This window comes from Pelobates fuscus, chromosome 5 (genome assembly GCF_036172605.1).
Source record: "Pelobates fuscus isolate aPelFus1 chromosome 5, aPelFus1.pri, whole genome shotgun sequence".
Taxonomy (NCBI): Eukaryota; Metazoa; Chordata; class Amphibia; order Anura; family Pelobatidae; genus Pelobates; species Pelobates fuscus.
Window position 1 is genome coordinate 56,945,483 of NC_086321.1, and position 23,449 is coordinate 56,968,931.

Below are 23,449 nucleotides of genomic sequence, written 5' to 3' on the forward strand. Positions count from 1 at the left end.
ATTACATATTGCAAGATAGATCTGCCCTCTCCCATTCATTGTAGTTTAGAGACAAGTGCATTGAAATTTTTTTTTTTAAATCTTCTTTCATAACAATAAAAATAATTTTACCCTTTCGGAGTATGTTTTTATTGTACACAAAACACAATGCGAAGGCTTTGTGAACTTTGTTTGGATACATTCCTCCTCCGAGTGTGCAGATCATGGAGGGTATTTTGTTTCGGAGTTTAGCACAGAAGCAAGCTATTATATGTTAATACTACTATAGTATCCGAGCAGCTGTAATAATCATTGAGGAGAGGAAGAAAGAGTGCCTATGTGAATGTTGCTTCTTGCTACACTAATAGCAACAACGTGCTGGCGGATAAGTTGGATCAACTGAGTTCTTGTGGACAGCACTGATTTTCAGAGATATTTTTAGTTTTTATTGTGCATATTACCATGGATCAGTGGACACCTTGAATTACGAGCTGCAACTGGACCTATTTCATTCAATTAAACCCTTGGATGAAAATAGGTGTCTACACAATAATGATGGAGACAGCACGTGGTTTTTATTATAAATTATGTCTTTATTCTATTTAAAGGGACACTAGTCACCAGAACAACTACAGTTTAATGTAGTTGTTCTGGCGAGTATAATCATTATATGCAGGCATTTTCAGTGTTTACATTGCCCCTAGGGACATCTCCAAGGGTCCACTCCTCAGATGGATACTGGAGGTGCTTCCTGGCTCAGTGCTGCACAGTAGGCAGCAGTGCCGTTCAATGATGCTGAATTTTCCTCTCAGAGATACATTGATTCAATGCATCTCTACGAGGAAGTGCTCATTGGTCAAAACTGTTTGGCCCCATGGGAATGCATTGTATTGGCAAAAAAAAAAAAAAAAAAAAAAAAAAAATCGGCAATTCTGATGTCACCAAGGGGGCAGGGCCAGTGCTGGCGGACCCACGTGGCATTGGAAATAAGGTTTTATTAACTTTTAAGGGGTGGTGGGAGAGGGGGGGGGCAAGGCACCTAAATGGTGGGTTTTGCACTATAGGATCAGTAATACATGTTTGTGTTCCTGACCCTATAGTGTTCCTTTAACTACACAATTTAAATTTGTCACTGTTCGTTTATCTTTAACATCACTATGCAACATGTAAACTATACAGCAAGTAAACATTGGTTTGTATTGTATCACTTGTTTCTATGTATAATGTGAACATTAAGTCACAATGTATCAATTGTCTATAACAAAACCACCTGCAGATATTTATTACAAAATGCTATGAGCCATGTCATATAGAGTTGAGTGAACTCGAACTGTAAAGTTCGAGTTCGTACCGACCATTACAGTTTTTGGACCCCGGACCCGAACACGGACATTTCAGTGTATGTTCGGGTTAGAGTTCGGTGATTTAATGGCGCATTTTGAAAGGCTGCAGGGCAGCCAATCAACAAGCGTTTGACTCGTGGGCACTTAGAAGCCATGCCTACTAATGGCATGGCTGTGATTGGCCAGTGCAGCATGTAACCCAGCCTCTATATAAAAGCTGGAGTCACGTAGCGCCGCACGTCACATGAGCCGTTATTAGTGTAGGGAGAGGATGCTGCAGCTGTGAGGGACAGCTTAGTAAAGAATTCTGGTGTTGAATCTGCAAACTACAGCAATTATTTTTGTGGGTGCTATACTACATTTTTGTACCCTGCTCTGAGCCCAGTGCCACAGAGAGTGCAGTGCACTTGCAACTGCATGTGTGCTAGGCACATACTTTAATTATGTTCAGGTAGCTCGGTGGGCAACATCTAGGCATTTTTAAAAACTGCAATTTTTTGGGTGCTAAATAGTACATTTGCGGCCTGCGATGCACTTCATATCGGAGAGTCAAATAGAACCGTCGAATACTGTGGTTACATCGCACTTTGAAAAATTCTAATTTTTTTGGTGCTAAATAGAACATTTGCGGCCTGCGGTGCATTTCTTGCAGTCCAATAAAACCCTTAAATACTACTGTTACATTGTTGGTTTAAAAAAAGCACACTTTTTTGTGCTAAATAGTACATTTGCGGCCTGCGGTGCACTTCATATCTGAGAGTCAAAAAGAACTGTCAAATACTGCGGTGACATAGCAGTTTTAAAAATGTAAAATATTTTGGTTGCTAAATAGTACATTTGCGGCCTGCGGTGCACTTTATATCTGAGAGTCAAATACTGTGGTTACATGGCAGTTGTGAAAATTCACATTTTTTAGGTGCTAAATAGTACATTTGGGGCCTGCACTTCATATCTGAGAGTCAAATAGAACCATCAGATACTGTGGTTACATTGCAGTTTTAAACAAAAATGCAATTTTTTTTGGTGCTGAATAGTACATTTGCGCCCTGCGGTGCATTTCTTGCAGTCCAATAAACTAAAAAATAAAATAAAAATAAAAAATACAAATTGTTGACTATTGGTGGTTACATTGTCGCCTGACATAAACTATTAGTTTGGTGGGTGAACGCAAAGAATGAGGAGAGCGTCAAATAAGGAACGTGGCCCTGTTCGTGGTGCCGCTGGTGTTGGTGGAACGCCTGTTGCAGGGAGAGGACGTGGTCGATCTGTGTCAGCTACACGCATAAGTGAAACACCTTCCTCAGGTGCGAGTACGCGACAGAACCATCAGCGTTATTTGGTAGGCCCGAATGCCGCTCTACGAATGGTGAGGCCAGAACAAGTACAGGCGATAGTAGATTGGGTGGCTGACACTGCCTCCAGTTCCTTCACATTGTCTCCCCCTGCTGAAAGCTCCGAGTTGGCACCTGCAGCCCGTGGCCATCTGTCTTTCACCTGATTTGCCATCCCTTGCAAATCAGTCAAGCAGTCTGAGCCACAAGTCATGCAGCAGTCTCTTATGCTTTTTGAGGACTCTGGTGGCGGGGTTTCCGTGGGCCATCCACCTAACCCTGTCCCAGAAGTGGAAGAGATTGAGTGCACTGATGCACAACCACTTATGTGTCAGGATGTGGACATGCGAGAACCAACGCAGCACGTCTCGGATGATGACAAAATACAGGTGCAAACTGCTGTGGCTTTCTGCAGTGTGCAGACCGGCAAGGAGGGCAGGGTTGAGGAGTGGGTGGAAGATGAGGTCCTAGACCCCACATGGAATCAAGGTCATGCGAGTGACGTGTACAGTTTGGAGGAAGAGGCGGTGGTCGAACAGAGGCACCAGCACAGCATAATAGGGAGCAGGGTGCAAAAGCGGAGCGGCCGTCCCCTAGACAGTACGCCTGCTACTAAAAAGAAAAAGGGGAGGTAATTAGCGCTCACAGAAAGGAATAAGTGTTACCTTATACATACAGAATTGGATTCAAATAATCTGATAGTCTGGTAACCTACAAATAAATACATATAACAGACATAGTGTAATCTGTATATATATTTATATACAGATTTATACATATATATATATATATATATATATATATATATATATATAGTATAAGTGAGAGAAAAGATATACATCCAACTCACAATTTACAGAGCCTTTTTAAAAGTTGGCTCTAAACTTATAAAGCATGTCGTCTCCTCCTTGAGACATAAAGTAAGGGTACGTCAGTTAAGTCCTCATGAACTTGAAGCTGATGAATTGGCAGCAAACTCCAACGTAAGTATAAAAGGATCAATTTATTTCAGCAAATAAAAATGTATAAATATACAATAAAGTATAGCACAACGCGTTTCAACCATTAAAGGTATTTTTCAAGTGCATCTAACTAAACACTGAGCTTGAACCTGCATTTATATTTCAGCAGTAACAAAATACAAATTGGAAACAATTGATTCCATATGTATCCAGACTCCCACCCACTTCCATATATGGTCATAGCCGGAAGTGTCAAGCTAACCAAAAACATGGCTGCACTCCCGGCTATGTACCATTCCCTGCCGACCTCCCAAACATGTCCGCTATGTTTACATTTCAGCCACTTAATTCCTTTCTTCATTTCCTGCTTCTCATCCCGGTACGTCATATCCCATGTCCGAGTCACATGAGTGATAGATGGGACGTCCCTTTTTTTGTGACGTGTATAGCGTCACGCTGAGAACAAGGTCACATGGGCGGAAGGGAAATAGAGTCCGTTGAAGACAGGGCAAAATGCCCTCAGTTCATAATATTCATAATGTCCGAATAAATACAAAATGAAAAAGAAGAAAAAATGGAACATAATGAGAAATTAGAAAGTTACTAAAGATCCATATGTCTTTTTCTATATATAAAGATATATTACTTGTGGCATATTAAATAACAATACCATACTATGCAACCATTCTGCTAATTAAGGGAAAGATGAAAAGAAAGCAAGTGCAGAAAAATATTCCAAAACCCACTAAACTCTAATACATATTATTGTGGTTTGGCTAACTATTTATAACAGGACTTAATAAATAATTTAAGACATCTCAGAAAGTATAATAAAATAAATACAGGGATTTATTTTTTAAAAGATTTTTTAAAGTTACGGTACGCATAAAATACTGTTAATTTCGAAATTGATATTAAGACCCAGGGGTAATAAGGTGCGCATTTCAATTATCCATTTTACTTCTTGAGTACTTAATTTTTTTGGAAGATCTCCTCCTCTCCAATCGGATTCAATTTTCTCTATAGCATGGAAATTAAGAAATTTTGGATCTGAATTGTGTTTTTCAAAAAAATGCTTGGATACGCTATGGTTTTTAAATCCTTTCTGGATATTTCTGACATGTTCACTTATTCGGGTTTTTAGTGGTACGCCTGCTACTGCCCACCGCACCCAGGGACCGAGCACACCAAAGCCAGCTCCAAGGAGTTCCCTGGCGTGGCAGTTCTTCGGACAATGTGCTGACGATAAGACGCGAGGCTAAACCTGAGCACAACCTGCATGACCAGGCATCTACATGCAAAGCACGAGCTGCAGTGGAGTAAGCACCTCAAAAACCAAGAAAGGTCTCAGGCTCCTCCTGCTTCCTCTTCTGCTGTTGTCTCGGCCTCTTCCTCCACCTCTGGAGCGACAGTGGCACCTGCCACCCCGCAAATAGAGGATGAGGCAGCAACGCCACCACGTCCTCCACCATCCCCAAGCATCTCCACACTGTCCCATGGAAGCGTTCAGCTGTCCATCTCCCAAACACTGGAGAGAAAGAGGAAGTACCCCCTTACCCACCTGCGATCCCTGGCCCTGAATACCAGCATTTTAAAATTCCTGGCCTTTGAAATGCTATCATTCCGTCTGGTGGAGACGGACAATTTTAAAAACCTGATGGCGGTGGCTGTCCCACAGTACATGGTTCCCAGCCGCCACTACTTTTCCAGGTCAGCCATCCCTTCCCTGCACAACCAATTGGTGGACAAAATCAGGTGTGCACTGCACAACGCCATCTGTGGCAAGGTCCACATAACCACAGATACGTGGACCAGTAAGCACGGGTAGGGACGCTATATTTTGCACACTGGGCAAATGTAGTGGCAGCTGGGACGGAGGCAGATAGTTTGGCGCATGTCCTTCCGCCACCGAGGATTGCAGGGCATGTCTCTTTGCCTCCTCCTCCTACTCCGCTTCCTCCTCCTCTACCACCTCCTCATCCGGTCAGCGTAACACCTTCACCACCAACTTCAGTACAGCCAGGGGGAAACGACAGCAGGTTGTTTTAAAACTCATATGTTTGGGGGGAAAACCCCACACCGTGCAGGGACTGTGGACGGGCATGGAACAACAGACCGATGAGTGGTTGTTGCCACTGAGCCTCAAGCCCGGCCTGGTGGTGTGCGATAATGGGAGAAATCTCGTAGCAGCTCTGGGCCTAGCCGGTTTGACGCACATCCCTTGCCTGGCGCATGTGCTGAATTTGGTGGTGCAGAAATTCCTGAAAAACAACCCAGATATATCAGAGCTGCTGCAGAAAGTGCGGGCCGCCTGTGCGCGCTTTTGGCGCTCACCCTGCTGCTCGCCTGTCTGCGCTGCAGCGTAACTTCGGCCTTCCTGCTCACCGCCTCATATGCGACGTGCCCACAAGGTGGAACTCCACCTTGCACATGCTGGAGAGACTGTGCGAGCAGCAGCAGGCGATAATGCAGTTTCAGCTGCAGCACGCACGGGTCAGTCGCTCTGCGGAACAGCAACACTTCACCACCAATGAGTGGGCTTCCATGCGAGACCTGTGTGCCATGTTGCGCTGTTTCGAGTACTCCACCAACATGGCCAGTGCCGATGACGCCGTTCTCAGCCTTACTATCCCGCTTCTATGTCTCCTTGAAAAAACGCTTCGGGCGATGATGGAAGAGGATGTGGCACAGGAGGAAGAGGAGGAGGAAGAGGGGTAATTTCCACGGTTATCAGGCCAGTCATTCACAAGTGGCTTGGAGGGTGGGTTCCAGCACCAGCATAGGCCAGGTACACAATTGTCCAGCCAGGGCACAGTTCTGAAGAATGAGGAGGATGAGGAACCGTGTTCACAGCAGGATGGCACCCAACGCAGCTGGTGGGCATCACTGGAGCATGGCTGGGGGGATACGGAGGACACAGATGATACACCTCCCACAGAGGACAGCTTGTCCTTGCCTCTGGGCAGCCTGGCACACATGAGCGACTACATGCTGCAGAGGCTTGTGAAGGCCTTTTCTCCATGCATCAGGAGTTGAGCTCAGTTTGAACAATGAAAGAGAATACCCTGAACTCCAACCCTCTCTCAAATGGATAATTCTGTTGATCCTCCTGACAGCCATGCTTTAGATTTTGATTTATGTCCTTCCAAAGCTAAAATCAAAGATTCCATCTAGTGCTATTTTATGGCTCAGCTGTATTTTATAATTTTTATGTATTTTATGTTATTTTAAGTGATTTCCCTATCCACATTTGTTTGCAGGGCACTTGTCCTACTCTTACCCCCATCTTACTTCCTTCCTTTTGCAGCCCTCTAGCCCTTTCCAGGACTTTTTTAGAGCACTTTTAGTGCCCAAAAGTTCAGGTGCTAATTGACTTCAATGGGGTTCGGGGTCAAGTTCGAGCCCGAACTCAAACTTTTTGACGAAGTTCGGCCGAACCCGAACATCCAGGTGTCCACTCAACTCTAATGTCATACATTACATTCAATGTAAAAGGTCTGCTTGGAATGAAATTCTTTGATATAGGATTCTACCCATTGCGGTTTCTTTAGTCTCTCTGGTAACACTAAGAACCTGGAAGACCCCAGCTATAGAAATTCACATACCATCACGGGTACTAGTGGTTTTCTCATACTTGAAATTTTACTTTTTCTCACTTTCCCCCCCCCCTCTTTTCTTTTTCTATATTCTCACCTTTAATTCCAGCACACTCACGGAGTTATTCACTAAAGACCAGAATTTGTCCGGATAGTGAAATTGACCAAATTTCAACTGCATTAACAATTCTCATATTTAATAAAGTTAAAGTCACAAACTATAGTTTAAAAAAAAAAAAAAAAAAACTGAAACCATTGCCGAAAGCTTCTACAGAGGCTTTCCCAAGCTATGTCAGTTCTTACTTTGCGAGGAAAAAAGTTCCTACACTATTGAATATAAGTAACAGCACTTTGATCAGTTGGCTATTAAGCCAATCAATCAGAGCGATCTGACAGCAAAGAGTCTCAAGAGAAATTTCACTGATTCCAGAACCTTAATAAAATAAAATAAAAAAAAATTTAAAAAAAAGCGTATTCCTTTAAGGCTTTAAATTTCCGTGATGGGGTGCTGATAGCTGGCATTTTGATGATATACGTTGAAATTGAAGAAAACCAATTAATATGTAAATAGTAGGATTAATTGAGAGTGTGATTTTTGTGAAAATCAATGTTCTTTCAGCATGTTTGTTTAACATTTATGTAATTTGCAAATATTTAATTTTTAGTTACATGGCAGTGACAGTGTTTAATTGACTAGGAGTGTGCAATAAGTATTACTAAATAAATGTAAAAACATTGAATTTTAAGTAAGATAAACTGTATAAAAGCTAATGAATGGAAATTAAGTAATTAAAAAATAAAAAAACGAACAACTCCACGCCATCTAAAAATAATTAGTAAGCAAAAAATAATGCAAAAAAAGGCATCTAATTCCAAAAGCAATTAAATCTAAGTACTTCAATAATTGAACAACATTTATTAATGTGATTAACTTAATTAAATGATTCCATTCACCAGCACGAGTAGATAAGAGCACTTAATTTCACTCTAAGTAGAAATTTTTAAGTAATTAAGAAACTTACTTCCAAATAGGTTTAATGTGAGACTGTTATTTAATGATAAACTTACGCTGTTTCAGTACATTTCATACCTCCTGCCATTTTTAAATGGATATAGGTGGTAAACATTTTTTTTAAAGGTTAGGCACTTGTGGCATTACTAAGAAAGTTTATTTTAAGGAACACACAATGTTGAAAAGAAATATATTTACATAGTTTTATATTTTAATATTAAAGAGTTCATGTTTTGGTGTAAATCACTTGGCACCCTTTTCTAATTTAAAAAAAATAAAAAATAAATTAAAAAAAAGCCCCCAAACCACTACATTTAAACATGGCAGTTTTGGGGTTAATAGAGTCAACAAAATTCTGGTCAATTCTTATTTTTTTCATTTTGCAGAAGTTCACGATATTTACAACATGAATACATAAAGAGAAATAAAAATTCAGAGATAGTGGGGTATATTACATGTGTGCGTTATTAAATGATAGATAAAGCTTTCTAACATTTGCCTGGTATGTTTGTAAATCTCCTAAATGAATGTGAACCAATTTCTGCCCTATTACTAACTATTACATCCAGGTATGAGTGGGTGCAGTGTATAAAAAAAAAAAATGAAAAAAAAAAATCTATAATTACATACAGTTATGCAAAAAAAAAAAAAAGAACAAGAAGCACAACCAGTAGGGATATTCAATCTTGCAGGAATTACATTATCACACCATCATATTACACCACTGAATAAAGGATTAAAATTTGCACCTACAGCGCATGTAAACAAATTCGAGGCAACAATTGATGTTAAGAGGTTCATCAGGAAATTAAGTATCAGAAAACACTTTGATCAACTGCCAGATCTCCCAGTAAGAGAAGAACCTAACAACATGTTCCTACACAGCCAATTAAGACCAACCTCTACATTTTATCCTATCAATCAGGTTTCTGCTGGAATGGAAATGTATGAAGAATTAGTAACCGATGATATAAGGAAAATGAAGAAGAATCATTATTCAAAGAATAATTTAACAAGTAAAGAGAGGGAAGCAATAAAAGACCTTACGAATAACAGTGAGATCTGCATAAAACCAGCAGATAAAGGGGGGGGGGTAGTGATCATGTCAAGAGAATACTACCTAAAAGAGGCAACCAGACTTTTAGAAGAACCTGAAACATACGGGAAACTATCGAATGATCCACTTAATGAGATTAAGATCATACTTAAAACTATGCTGGATAATGCCAGAGACACTGGAATCTTAAGAGAGTCCGAATATAGATTTCTCTATATCACCTTCCCAAGAACCCCCACCTTTTATTTTTTACCTAAGATCCACAAGGATCTGAGAACACCACCGGGCCGGCCAATAATATCAGGGATTAACTCAATCACATCGAATTTGTCACAATATATAGACACATTTCTGCAACCGTATGTGTCTAAGGTAAAGTCACATCTCAAAGATACGACTCAGATGATTAAGGAAATCGATTCCATTTCTTGGCAAGAAGACTATATCCTGGTATCTACAGATGTGACTTCGTTATATACGATTATTGATCACCAACAAGGATGCGACTCCGTGAGTAATGCATTAAAGAGATACGGAGAATTAGAAGACATACAAATCTCATTTATAATAGAAGGAATTTCTTTCATTTTGAAAAATAATTATTTCCTGTTTGAAGACCAGTTTTATCTCCAGAAGAAGGGAACGGCGATGGGGACGAAATTTGCCCCGAGTTTCGCTAACTTGTTTATGGGAGACTGGGAGGAAAATTACATCTGGAACGAACATCCCTGGAATAAGAACATTCTGAGTTACAAAAGATACATCGACGATGTTTTCTTCATATGGGAAGGAGAAATGGAAGATTTGCAAAAGTTTCTGTTGTATGTGAACATGAATACCTGGGGAGTCAAACTGAATACCATCTGCAGCAAGACACAGGTAGAATTCCTTGACCTTACCATCTATGTAGATTCAGGTAGAGTGAAAACAAAAATGCACTTCAAAGAAGTAGATGTGAACAGTTTTATTCTTAAAGAGAGCTGCCATCTACCAATGTGGCTGAAGAATGTGCCTTATAATGAATTCAGACGCTTGAGGCGTAATTGCACAGACTCTGAAGTTTACAGAGAACAAGCGGAAATGGTGAAAGAAAAATTCCTGTCGAAAAATTATAAAGCGAATTAATTAGAGGAAGCAATATACAGAGTTGACAACTTAGACCGTACCAAACTTTTAAAAAATAAGAATAGATTACAAGAAACAAAACCAGGCGGAGACTTCCCAGCAATCATATTGAATTATAATAAAGAAAATCTAAAACTGAAAAGGATACTGACAAGACACTGGCACTTATTGAAAAAAGATAAGATACTGGCAAGCAGCTTACCGGAAAAACCCAAGATTATTTTCAGGGGTGCGCCAAATTTAAGAAGGAAAATAACAAATAAACATCTAAAAGGAAAACACACCCCAACAACATCTAAGACGAATGGTTTCTTCTATTGTTTGGACTGCATTGCATGCAAAGAAAGTAAATACAAACAAGCAAAAGGAGTATCTGAAGTGACTAAAAAGTACTGCAAGAGGAAAACGGAATTTTTCAAAATAAAGGAACATATCACCTGCCAAAGTACCAATGTGATATATGTATTGGAGTGCCCATGCGGGCTCCAATATGTAGGAAGAACAAAGAGGCAACTGTACGTCAGAATTAGAGAGCATATGCTGAACATAAAGAAAGGATACATGCAACATTCAGTTTCTGCCCATTTTAAACATAAACACAATTCGGATATGAGCCTTTTGAAATTTATGGGAATATGTAAAGTTAATAAAAACTGGAGAGGGGGAGATCACACCAAACAATTGGGCATAGCCGAGATGAAATGGATGTACCAATTGGACACGCTGCAGCCCAAGGGTTTAAATGCTGAGTTCGAGCTATGTCACTTTTTGGGACGAATCCCACTTCGAAAACCATCAATAGGTTAATTACCAGAATTTTGGGCATTTTGGACAGCAGCGAATTCAGCATTCATTTTGTATTAAATATTTTTTTTTTTTTTTATTTAATTTTATTTTATATATTTTCTATTTATCATTTTTTCTTATTTTTATTTTTATTTTATTTTTATTTTTTATTTTTCTATTTATTTATTTATTTTATTTTTTCTATTTATTTTTTTTATTTATTTATTTTATTTTTTTTATTTATTTTTTTTATTTATTTATTTTTTTTTTTTATTATTTATTTATTTATTTATTTTTTTTATTTCTATTTTTATTTTGAATTTTTATTTTTATTTTATTTTTATTTTTATTTCTTTTTCTTTACCAACAGTATCTAATAATAGGCATATTGTAACCTACTGAGGCAGATATTACCACAGCAATGAAAGTACGAGTTTATAACAACGAAATTAATAAAAGTGAATTGACTGTGTTGTATTAACAAAATGTAAGGTCAGGTATATTGGAACCTGCTGAAGAAGGTGCCATTATAGTAACTAAAGTAAATAAAAGGCAATAATTTATTTCCTGCCGTTTAAATCTAATACTCACATGTTTTAAATCTGGATGTGTGGAAAAAATACAGTTTTAGATAGAAGCTAAATTCTGCCTAGATGTGAGTTAGTGTTATTTATTTTCTAGCCTTGTTACATAATATATCGAGCATATAAGTTACAATCCAGCCTGTTTAAGTTTGGTATCGGTAGCTAATAGAATACAAGAAAGGTAATACTCTGCTTATAAAGGAATAGTAAAAACTTTTGTTTTATGGAATTATGCTGTCACTTGCTCATATAGCACCTATCCCCAAACCACTTATATTGTATTCTAAATATTAAAGTTTTTGTACTTCTCGTTCTTTTTCTGCCCGAGAATACAAAACGGCAGTTTCATTCAAATCTGCCTGGGCGGGCGTTACCATAGTAATGTTATATGTGGGTCAAAATAAGTAACAAGATGTATAAACTGGTATATTTTGAAATACTGTGACCATGTGGTCATTTGAAAGTTAAGTTGTCTCAAATGTTAGGTTTGTGAGTAATTTGCCGAGATTGAATTGATGCCGGCAATACGCTATATAAACGAATGCAGTGAGACAGACCTCATCCATTGAGAAAGCCGCAGGAGCGGAGAAACGCGTTTGGAGAGGTCTGACTCCCAACACCACAAGCCACTACCTGGATTACAAAAGGACTTTTATTCGATTTATACTTTTTTCAACACCATATATTTTAACTCGGGACGCCGAGCATCTGAATAAGGTCTGGACTTTGTTATGGCTTTAATTCAAATTATTTGAACAAGACATATTTTATGTATAAGTAATTACTTTCTTTTATATTTTGTCTGATTTTTACAATAAATTGTTTTATATTCAATTTTGAGTGTGTAAGTAAGGTCAGTTTTTGATCTACTACTTGAGAAGGGGTAATCTCTTTATGTTTGTGAATTACATACAGTTGACTAGAGGATTAATCAATCTGTTGAGGGAACCCACTTCCATTAACTGATCACCTGTTGCGTATAGGCAGAAGGAATAGCAGAGAGCATATTGTTCCATCCCTTCTGGTATGAGTAAACCAATGGACAACCATATTTATTAGATAAATCCCTATCTCAAACACTTCAAAGTAGGGAAAAAGAGTGGCTACATGTTCTGTGTTTTTTTTACCCTCACCCCACTGCAATTGGTTTAAGGGAATTGGTAGGGCTTTTCCACTAGCACAGGTGAAAAAATAAAAATAAAATATTGTGGATGACCTCCACTTGCTGCACATTACTCGGGGAACAGAAACATACAATGTGACGGCAAATAAGAACCATTCGGCCCATCTAGTCTGCACAATTTTCTAAATACTATTATTAGTCCCTGGTCTTATCTTATAGTTAGGATAGCCTTATGCCTCTCCCACGCATGCTTAAAGGAGCACTATAGTGCCAGGAAAACAAACTTGTTTTCATGGCACTATATGGTCATTAGATCCCCCCACCTTCAGGACCCCCCTCCCGCTGGGCTGAATGGGTTAAAAACCCTTCAGCCACTTACCTTTCTCCAGCGCCAGGGATCCCACTGTGCTGGGGAATTCTCCACCCCCTGCCGACGTCAGATCGAAATGCACATGAGCGTCAAAAGCCGCGCGCACATTCAGACAGCCCATATGAAAGCATTACTCAATGCTTTCCTATGGACGTCCAGCCTCTTCTCACTGTGATTTTCACAGTAAGAATCGCGGAAGCACCTCTAGCGGCTGTTAGTGAGACAGCCACTGGAGGCTGGATTGACCCCCCCCCAGTGTAAACATTGCAGTTTCTCTGAAACGATGTTTTCAGCTGCAGGGTTAAAACTAGAGGGACCTGGCACCCAGACCACTTCATTACGCTGAAGTGGTCTGGGTGCCTATAGTGGTCCTTTAAGCATAAGGCTGCAGGGAAAGTTGCTCTTTTGCTCCTTTTTTTTGTAGGGGGTAATCTCAAGAACGTTTGGGGCCCGATCATATCTAAAACACTTGCAGCCCCTATTTTATTATCAAAACAGTATATAGGAAGAAATGAACTTATATACACTCAAAAAACAAGAAGAACCTTATATCTCACATGTGCTGCACTTAAATGATTAAACTACAACCAGGCTTTATTACTGCCTGTGTTGTAAGTAATAAACCTATTTGGGAGTGATGGGAGTCAAGGTTCACAATATCTTGAGTATATGTATCCCAAAATCTAATATACATTAATCCTCCAATCTTACGAACAGGGATATCCCTAAACTGGCATTATTAATGGCACAGTAATGATGTTGCATTTATACGTTGAATTACAGTGATGGAGAAATGTCACATGATATTTTGTACGGACCATTCTGATCGCATTGCTTTTAAACAAAATTATAAAGCACATTCGCTGCAGTTTAACATTTTGAGTGCCATAGGTGTGCCCAACAAATTGCCTTGCACACCTGTGGCATTTAGAGGGTAAAGGGACAGGTCTTTTCAGGTCTTCAACATAGATGGTTATCTATTAAACAGTGAACAGTGGGGAATTAATCTGGAAAAACAGGAGACTTGGAGAATCAGTTCTGCTATTCTGGCAATTCCAGGACAATCCTGAGATCCTAGTTAAGAGTGAAATAAGGTCAGAAAGGATGAACAGAGAGGGACTTTCCTAATGAAAGGCTACCAGACATGCTGTTGCTATGTTTGTATAGTCAGGCTTCCCTGAACAGCAATTATCTGACCCCACACAAAGCTGGAGCACAATCTATACCTAGTCTCACTATGAGCTGTGAAGACAAAGACTTAATAACTTAATGCCCTAAGGTCTCGTGTCGGTAATACTCTTAGTAAGTTACATTCACAAGGCTGTCTGGATTGAATTTCAATAGTAATATACCTACTTTAAGATCTATAATAGAGTCTAGGGTCAGGATCCACCAAATTACCAGTCAGATGCTTTAGACTTTACTCATTAAACAAGTCATTGTAGTAAATTTTAAACAACATAGCATCATTTACACTAAAATAGCCGAGCTGTGACTCAACGTATTATTACCATTATGATCATCATGTACTAAACTGTGATTATGCCAAGTAGAAATCCAACGGCAAAAACTATACTAAAATAAACAAGGTTTACCAGCAGCTTTTTGGGCTAAATTGTGCTTTCAGTTTCATCTCCACAATTCAATGCTTAGTGAACAAACCCCACGTATGCAAGATTGGGCGTAACAAAAGACGTAAAACTCATGTATGCAAGATTGGGCTTGTGGCAGAAGCAGCCACAAGAGACTGTTACCTGAAATGTTATATTGTATTTGAACTGCATGATTAATATAATCGGTCCCCGAACCAGAAACTCCTAGCCGGTTCGGGAACCGATTAAAGTACCGAATGAAAGACCACCCTGCTGTGGTCGTGTGCCTCCCCTTAATGGAAGGCAACAATGTTGCAACGATCCGTAATTGGGTTCGTGGGTGGCCGCCATTCGCATAACACACACGTGGCGGCGGCCATCTTAACTCCCGAATAGCGGTGTTTGGTCGTCGAGCGTCTGGAACTAAAAATCGGACTACCCAGACACCGCTCAGACCTCCAGGACCCCAGAAACGTACGATTCAAACTACCGAACGGTCCACCGTTCGGTAGGATGAATCCCCCAGATTAGGGGATTCATCCGAACGTAGAATTAGAGCCGGATGGCTAAAATGTTCGGTACTTTTTATTCACTGAATTAGACCGACCGCAGGGCCAGAATCCATGGAGCTGTTTTCGGCTACCGAATCTCTGCGGTCGGTCAAAACTTTAACTGTCTGTAACTCCCGAACCCCTGGTCTGATCTGGGTGAATTTTGAGTATGTTGCTCACCCAGAACAGACCTACCAGGGGACCCCTCGTCACCGTACCCCCTGTATTTAGGGGACATCCAGAAACTGGGGAAAACTCTGTTCCCACTAATGAGTTTAACTGCTAATCTAAGGGGAGGAGAGGGAGAGGAGGTGACCACGATGTGATTGGATATTTTAAGTTACCTCCCTTGCATGGGAAAAAGACATAAAAGCAAATGTGTGAATAAAGCTGACAGTTGACCTCCAAGCTATGTGTCGTCTAGTTCTTGGAGGGAAGGGATTGTAACTACGCTACCTGTCGTGTTCCTGTTTTGGGTTGCTGTTCCCGTCTACCAGCGGAGATATCGTGGATCGTACCTCTACTCCGCTACAGGGCTACTGGTAGTCCATCTGATGACCCCCTTTAATCGACATGTTTACTTGCAAGGCAGAGCCGGGGAAGGAGTAGTACCAAACACTGTCCTTTCTTGTTGCCACTTTGCATTCAATTCGTGGCAGCATCATCTGCCTGGGATTTACTATATCATCACTGTACTCCTAAGATCTTCTCATGAATGTGCAATAAGATGCATGGTCCCATCAGCAGTTGGGACTGACATCTTTATTTTTATAGCACCAACTTATTCTTAAAACATTTTTAAAGTTTTTTTTATTTTGAAAAATATGTTAATTAATAAATGAAAATGGTAATGATCTACATAAGATAATATAACAGGTAATGGTCACAAACAGAAATGTATATACATAACTAGAATACAGTAGCAGAGATAATGAACTAGAAGTTACTAAAGGACCACTATAGGCACCCAGACCACTTCAGCTTAATGAAGTGGTCTGGTTGCCAGGTCCCCTTAGTTTTAACCCTGCAGCTGAAAACATAGCAGTTTCAGAGAAACTGCTATGTTTTCATTGAGGGTTAATCCAGCCTCTAATGGCTGTCTCCCTGACAGCCACTAGAGGCGCTTCCGCTATCCTCAATGCGAAACTTGCATTGAGGACACGCTGGACATCCATAGAAAAGCATTGAGTAATGCTTTCCTATGGGCGTTTGAATGCACACGCAGAGCTGACATCGCCAGGGGAAGGAGAGGTCACAAGCGCTGAGGGAGCCCGGCGCTGGATTAAGGTAAGTGGTTGAAGGTGTTTTAACCCTAGGGTGCCAGGAAAACAAGTTTGTTTTCCTGGCACTATAGTGCTCCTTTAAGTTAAAAGTGTTAATGTCAAAGTGGCCAAGAGAAAACGTAGCATATTAATAAGCTCCGGGATAGCATAAAAACCAAACAAAAAAAGTGGGGTGGGGGAAAGGGAGAAGAAAGGGGAGGGAAACAATATTGTGTCCGCAATACAGCCCAACAACCATCAGCAATAAAAAAAGAAAAAAAAGAAAAAATAGATAAGTATATACAAGAAAAAAAAAAAAAAAGTTGTCATGTCTTCAATAATTTATAAGGATAAAAAAAAAAAAAAAAAAGATTCGACCAGATGGATAATTAGACCAATTTAACCCCTTAAGGACACATGACGTGTGTGACACGTCATGATTCCTTTTTATTCCAGAAGTTTGGTCCTTAAGGGGTTAAAATTATTCCTTTTCCCATTTAGACCAGTCATGACACCACTGGCTGATGGTATGCGGAGCAAGCTCGCATATCTTACTTTCAAATAGATGAATAAGAACATCGGTGATAGATGGAATAGCAACCGATTTCCAAAAGCGGGGAATAGATGTAGTGGCCGAAATAAGGAGATGGCCCAGCATAACGCGTTTATGATACGCTAAGTCATCTGGAAAACACTTAAGGAGACACAAACTAGGATTCAAATCAATTGGGAATTCTGTTATGGAAATAATTAAATTTCATTTGTTTTGCCAATAAATTTGGATTTTTTGGACACGACCAGAAAATATGAAATAGAATACCAGTTTGGCCGCATCCCCTCCAGCATAACTTAGATTGGGGCACCAATTTATTCCACAGCACTTTCCAACATCTGATAGGAAATGGCCCGTTTTGCCATAATTCAACTTGTATACGAGAGAAAGTAGTCCCTACTTTTTTCATGTACGTTTTTTTTAACTGCATGGTTTGTGAGTAATATTTTATAATATTAAAAAAGAACTGTGAAGGACTTTTATGCAATTGCCTATATTCTTCAGTTTAATTCTCTCCCTGCTAATTTAAGGTCTATATCGTTCAGTTCCAAATGTTAAGAATGAATGTATTCGTGTACCGAACAGGGACCACACACCCTGGGTAGCAAGTAGCAATTAGAACACAGAGAAAAACGCAACTTAATTGCTACTGGGTGGCCGCCATTCGACATACGAACTCGTGGCGAGAACAAAGGATGGCGGCCATCTTAAAACTCACAGGTGCGGTCAGCGGGGCTTACGCATGAATTGCATGGAACGGTTTTCGGTACGGGAAACATGCGAACGCCCGGTCCACCATGGAAGTCCTGGATGAATACGTCCCCCTCCACGAATCAAACTGGCGTTCGGTAGATGGTATCTGCCGGATGAGGGGAACATTCACAGGTAACCAGCTGAACCATACGAACGGTAGTTTTCGTGTAGTTAGATGCGACACGGAAACTACCGAACGGAAATTCGTGAGATTTGGATATGTGACTACCAGTATCCTCAGCTATCCAGGGATGTTAAAAGTATAATTGTATGTCTTATAGAAAGTATGTTTCTGAAATTGTTATAAATTGTAATGGTTTCTGGCCAGCAGATAATTGAGTTTTGTGTATTGTAGAAACTCAATTATCTAGCCTGGCCCAGAGGAGGAGTTTTGTGTTGCATAAATTGTGAGTTCTGTGTGCCAGTAAATCAGTCTTGTTCCAGCATTAAGCTTTGGCTCATGTGTGGATTATTCGGCGATTCCAGGGATATTTCTACTCGTGGAATATTGGGTGATTTTCTTTTATGGGAAGAAGGGAATGCTTGACGGGGATATTTTCTACTACCGTCACAAGAACCATCTACTATTCTAAAAATATATATGTATTACATTGGGGTGTTCTAACATTGGAGCATTCCTGGTGGCTTTGGATTACTTTACACATTAAAATAATGTTAAAATTCCCTTTCCACTGGCGTCCCGGTCTTGCCACAGCCTCTGCTACACGTTCCTATTAGATCATCCTCAGGCCAATCCAATGATTCTCCACAGAGAACCTACTACACATATGCAACAACTGCTACACTGTGCCAATAGAGTTTCCTCATAGAGAAACATTATAACGCTTCTCTATGGGGAGATTTCACGATGTTCAGAATCGTCATGATACGAGACATGAAAAACCATCAAAATAATGAAGGCATTCAAATGAATAGCAGATCTAAACATTGCCTGATCTCTGAAACATCAATGCTTACACATGCCAGACTGCAGAGACAGCATCCAGGCGCCAAAATGACTACAGTAAGCTGTAGTGACTTTGGTGCTATGAATGTCCCTTTAAGACTGTATCTCGAAAGGGATAGTGACACATTAAGAAAACTAAAGAACCATAAACATCCCACTTAAAAAAAACAAAAAACATAGATACCCTCAAAACATAAAAGCCATCAATACATTTTGTATTATTTAAATGGTTAAAAAAATATTTTTGTGAGAATATCTGCCAGTACAGTTTACAGGGTTACTCCAATCAGAGCTGCTCATGGACGGGTGCATGGGTGTTCCGTGCCCAGGTGCTGCGAGGAGCGGGCAGGTGGAGTGTCTCAGAAATCAGCAACAAATACAATTAATTTGCGAGTGTGTGTAAGAATGGGTCTGTCAGTGAGTTTCAAATAAGTGAGATTGTGTGTGTCTCTGTTAGTGTGTGTCTCATTATAAAAAGGGGTGGGACATAGAGATGGAGAGGTGGAGTAGTTGCCATAGAAATATGCATGTCTGGCCATTTGCCAAGTACAGACGTGTCTATGGCAATAGTTAGCATGATGACCACCTGGGGGACACCAAAAACAATTCTGCACTCAGGCGTCTGTGACCATAGGATCGGCCCTGACTCCAATCATCATAAACATTACAGCCTAGTGTAGTGGCTATGTTGCCAGCGTATCCTGGCCCGGTTCCCTGGTAATGGAGCAAGTTGTTTAGTAATAGCTTGCCCCCATAACTGGGTGCCCACCAGCTTCAATGCTCCAAGGTGTCAAGTGATGTGCTACTGACTTCGGCACAGCGCCAAAGCTGTAAACCGCAGGCATTACCATTCTGAATGACAACTGACCACTCTTAGCCATATTCTGTGCACTGAAAGCTTCAAAGAACTAACTTTAGCCAGCTCAGAACTTTAGTTCTCGGCTGACTGATGACACCCCAATGACACTGCTGGAAGTGGAGCAACACCTCTGGCAGCAAATGGGTTTAACTCAGTATGTGAAGCGATACATCGCAAAATGACACACATACAGACAGCAGGCACCCCCCCCCCCCCCCTCAGGGTTCCCTTCCCGCAGGGCTCTAGGGTGAGGAAGGCTTAAACACATACCTTTTCTCCACCGCCGGGCTCCCTCAGCGGTGGGGACTCTCCGCCTCCTTTCCCCGTGATCGGCTGAATGCGCAGTCTCAATGCTTTCCTATGGACTCTGGTGTCTTCTCACTGTGAAAATCACAGTGAGAAGTGCAGATGAGCCTGTCAATGAGACAGCCACCAGAGGCTGGATTAACCCATATGTAAACACAGCAGTTTCTCTGAAACTGCTATGTTTACAGCAAAAAGGGTTAATCCTAGATGGACCTGGCACCCAGACCACTTCATTGAGCTGAAGTGGTCTGGGTGCCTATAGTGATCCTTTAAAGGTTATATGCAAACTGTATGTTGTTTTTTTGTATAATGAATGGCCCTAATATTGTTCAGGACAAAACAGTGATATTCAAAGTGCCAAATTTCAACATCCAGTAACTTAAAGTATTACAGTAAAATATGTGACTACAGACATATTCTTATACATATCCTGCATGTTGCTGCAGTTTGTTCCTGTTTCTTGAAATACTTACACACACAAATAAAACCCCTAATAATATTAATAAATTATAGTTAGACAAGACCCTATCCTCCCCCAGTTCTCACACTGAGCATGCGCACTGCACGGACCCGGAAACAGATGGAACGCATGGTCCGTCTCCATAGCAACCAAAGCAAACGGCGCTCACGGTGTGACACAAACCAGCTCCAATCATACCATACTGTACACGATAACCGATAAACCGATACTATAACCAACACGGGGGGGAGGGGCGGTAATAATCACAGAGCTCGGGTAACCCGCTCCTGCCCTGTGGCTAATAACAGGTTAAACGTCAGGAGGCAGGTTGGGCATCATGGGAGGGAGCATTGGAGGCCACGGTGAGCACTTACCGCCTCTCTGCTCTGGGAAGCCGTCTTGATGGAAGCCAGCTCCATGCCGGGGGTCGGACGGTTTATCTCAGTGTCTCACAGGGTTTCATACACACCGAGGACAAGAGCTGTATGGGGGCGGGACTCGAGGCTGCCACTCAGCGGAACGGGCCAATGGCAGGGGATGTGGGCGGGGCATCTCATGCATGGACCAATAGAAGAGACCGGGGGAGCGGCCTGGGAAGGTGACAGGCACAGTGCACCTGTTATTCAATAAAATGGGACTTGTCAGAATTTCAAAGGAACATTCACATTTTAGTTAAAATAATTGAACTGGAAACATGGAAGACTTGGTGAAATGTTGGTTTCCAATTCAGTTATGTTGTCCTAAAATTTGAAATTCACTTTGAGTTATTATTATTGTTTATACAGCATCATATTATGGGGATATCTACAATAATATAATGGGGATATTTACAATAATAAAATGGGGATATCTACAATAATATAATGGGGATATTTACAATAATAAAATCTACAATATCTACAATATTATAATGGTGATATTTACAGTAATATAATGGGGATATTTACAGTAATATAATGGGGATATTTACAATAATATAATGGGGATATCTACAATAATATAATGGGGATATTTACAATAATAAAATGGGGATATCTACAATAATATAATGGTGATATATACAGTAATATAATGGGGATATTTACAATAATATAATGGGGATATTTACAGCAATATAATGGGGATATATACAGTAATATAATGGGGATATCTACAATAATATAATGGGGATATTTTCAATAATAAAATGGGGATATCTACAGTAATATAATGGGGATATCTACAGTAATATAATGGGGATATTTACAGCAATATAATGGGGATATCTACAGTAATATAATGGGGATATCTACAATAATATAATGGGGATATTTACAGTAATATAATGGGGATATTTACAGTGATATAATGGGGATATCTACAATAATATAATGGGGATATTTACAATAATATAATGGGGATATTTACAGTAATATAATGGGGATATTTACAGTAATATAATGGGGATATCTACAGTAATATAATGGGGATATTTACAGTAATATAATGGGGATATCTACAGTAATATAATGGGAATATCTACAGTAATATAATGGGGATATTTACAATAATAAAATGGGGATATCTACAGTAATATAATGGGGATATCTACAGTAATATAATGGGGATATTTACAGTAATATAATGGGGATATCTACAGTAATATAATGGGGATATCTACAGTAATATAATGGGGATATTTACAGTAATATAATGGGGATATCTACAGTAATATAATGGGGATATCTACAATAATATAATGGGGATATCTACAGTAATATAATGGGGATATCTACAGTAATATAATGGGAATATCTACAGTAATATAATGGGGATATCTACAGTAATATAATGGGGATATTTACAGTAATATAATGGGGATATTTACAATACGTTATCCACATACACAACCGACAATTAAACCCTAAAACTAAATTTAGAACTTTAGTCCAAAATAGCCCAAGTGGAAGGATTGCATTTTCAGCTAAGGAATTTGAGCCTAAAATTTAAGTCACTTGACATCATTTTAAACGCACTGTATTACCGTAGTTCCAATTCAAAGCGAATATTAATCACCTAATAATCCGTAAAAGTGCTGGAAATAGGTCAATAATCACTCATACAAAATTATGAAATACTTATGTCGCTTGTGTGAGAATTTTAACTCAATCGAAAGATATCATAAAACAAAGCAGAGACTACTAGTTAAGACTACTTTGTCTTTTGGTCAAAGCCAAGGTTGGTAAAAGAATGAAGTTTTCATCGTCAACTTTTCTCGTTTCCAGTGGGAAAATGAATCTTCTTGCACATTGCACATAAGTGAAAGTACAACAGTCCCCAGGGCTCCTGGCAGATGAACTATTAGGACCTGAGGTGGAACCCTGGACAAAGTTATCAGCACCAAGAAGAGAGAACTTCAGATAACTACATCTCTACTCACTTAGTTTCTCTCCCAGCTTCCACAATTCTAGCAGACTTCGCTTCTTGGGGGAGACTTTGCAAGGAAAGCAAAAACCATGAGAGTGACAGAGCCGCTTTTAAACTTAAGTAGTTAAAAAAATAAATGAAGGAGGCAGGGGTCCCTTATCTCCCAGTGAATCCAAATGGGCACAGCAATATAAATATTGTTTCATTTCTACTGTAAAATGTTTCCCATTTCTGTTTCTATTGGGTATTAAATATGATAGCTGTAGGTAAAAGGTTGGTCACTGTGCCTGTTTACATTGGCAGTTTGCTATTGTTTGTCATGTCTTTATTAAAGTGCACCTGTCTTGACAAACATGACTTAGTTTTGCTTTATAGCAGGAGCATCAAACATATGGCCAAGTTGGCTCATGTATTCGATCTGCAGATATCTTTTGTGCAAATGGGACACAATCAATGAAGTTCCTGCACATCC

At 39.8% G+C, this 23,449-nt stretch overlaps 1 protein-coding gene across 1 annotated transcript in view; it reads right to left on the reverse strand.

Annotated features, from left to right (window-relative positions):
- KATNAL2 (katanin catalytic subunit A1 like 2) overlaps positions 1 to 21,049 on the reverse strand; it is a 68,295-nt gene extending 47,246 nt beyond the window's left edge. Inside the window, exon 1 of the mRNA XM_063453866.1 lies at positions 20,946 to 21,049. Coding sequence (XP_063309936.1) covers positions 20,946 to 20,990 — 45 coding nt within the window. The 5' untranslated portion in view covers positions 20,991 to 21,049. The remainder of the gene's footprint in view (positions 1 to 20,945) is intronic.
- Between the last annotated feature and the right edge of the window lie 2,400 nt (positions 21,050 to 23,449).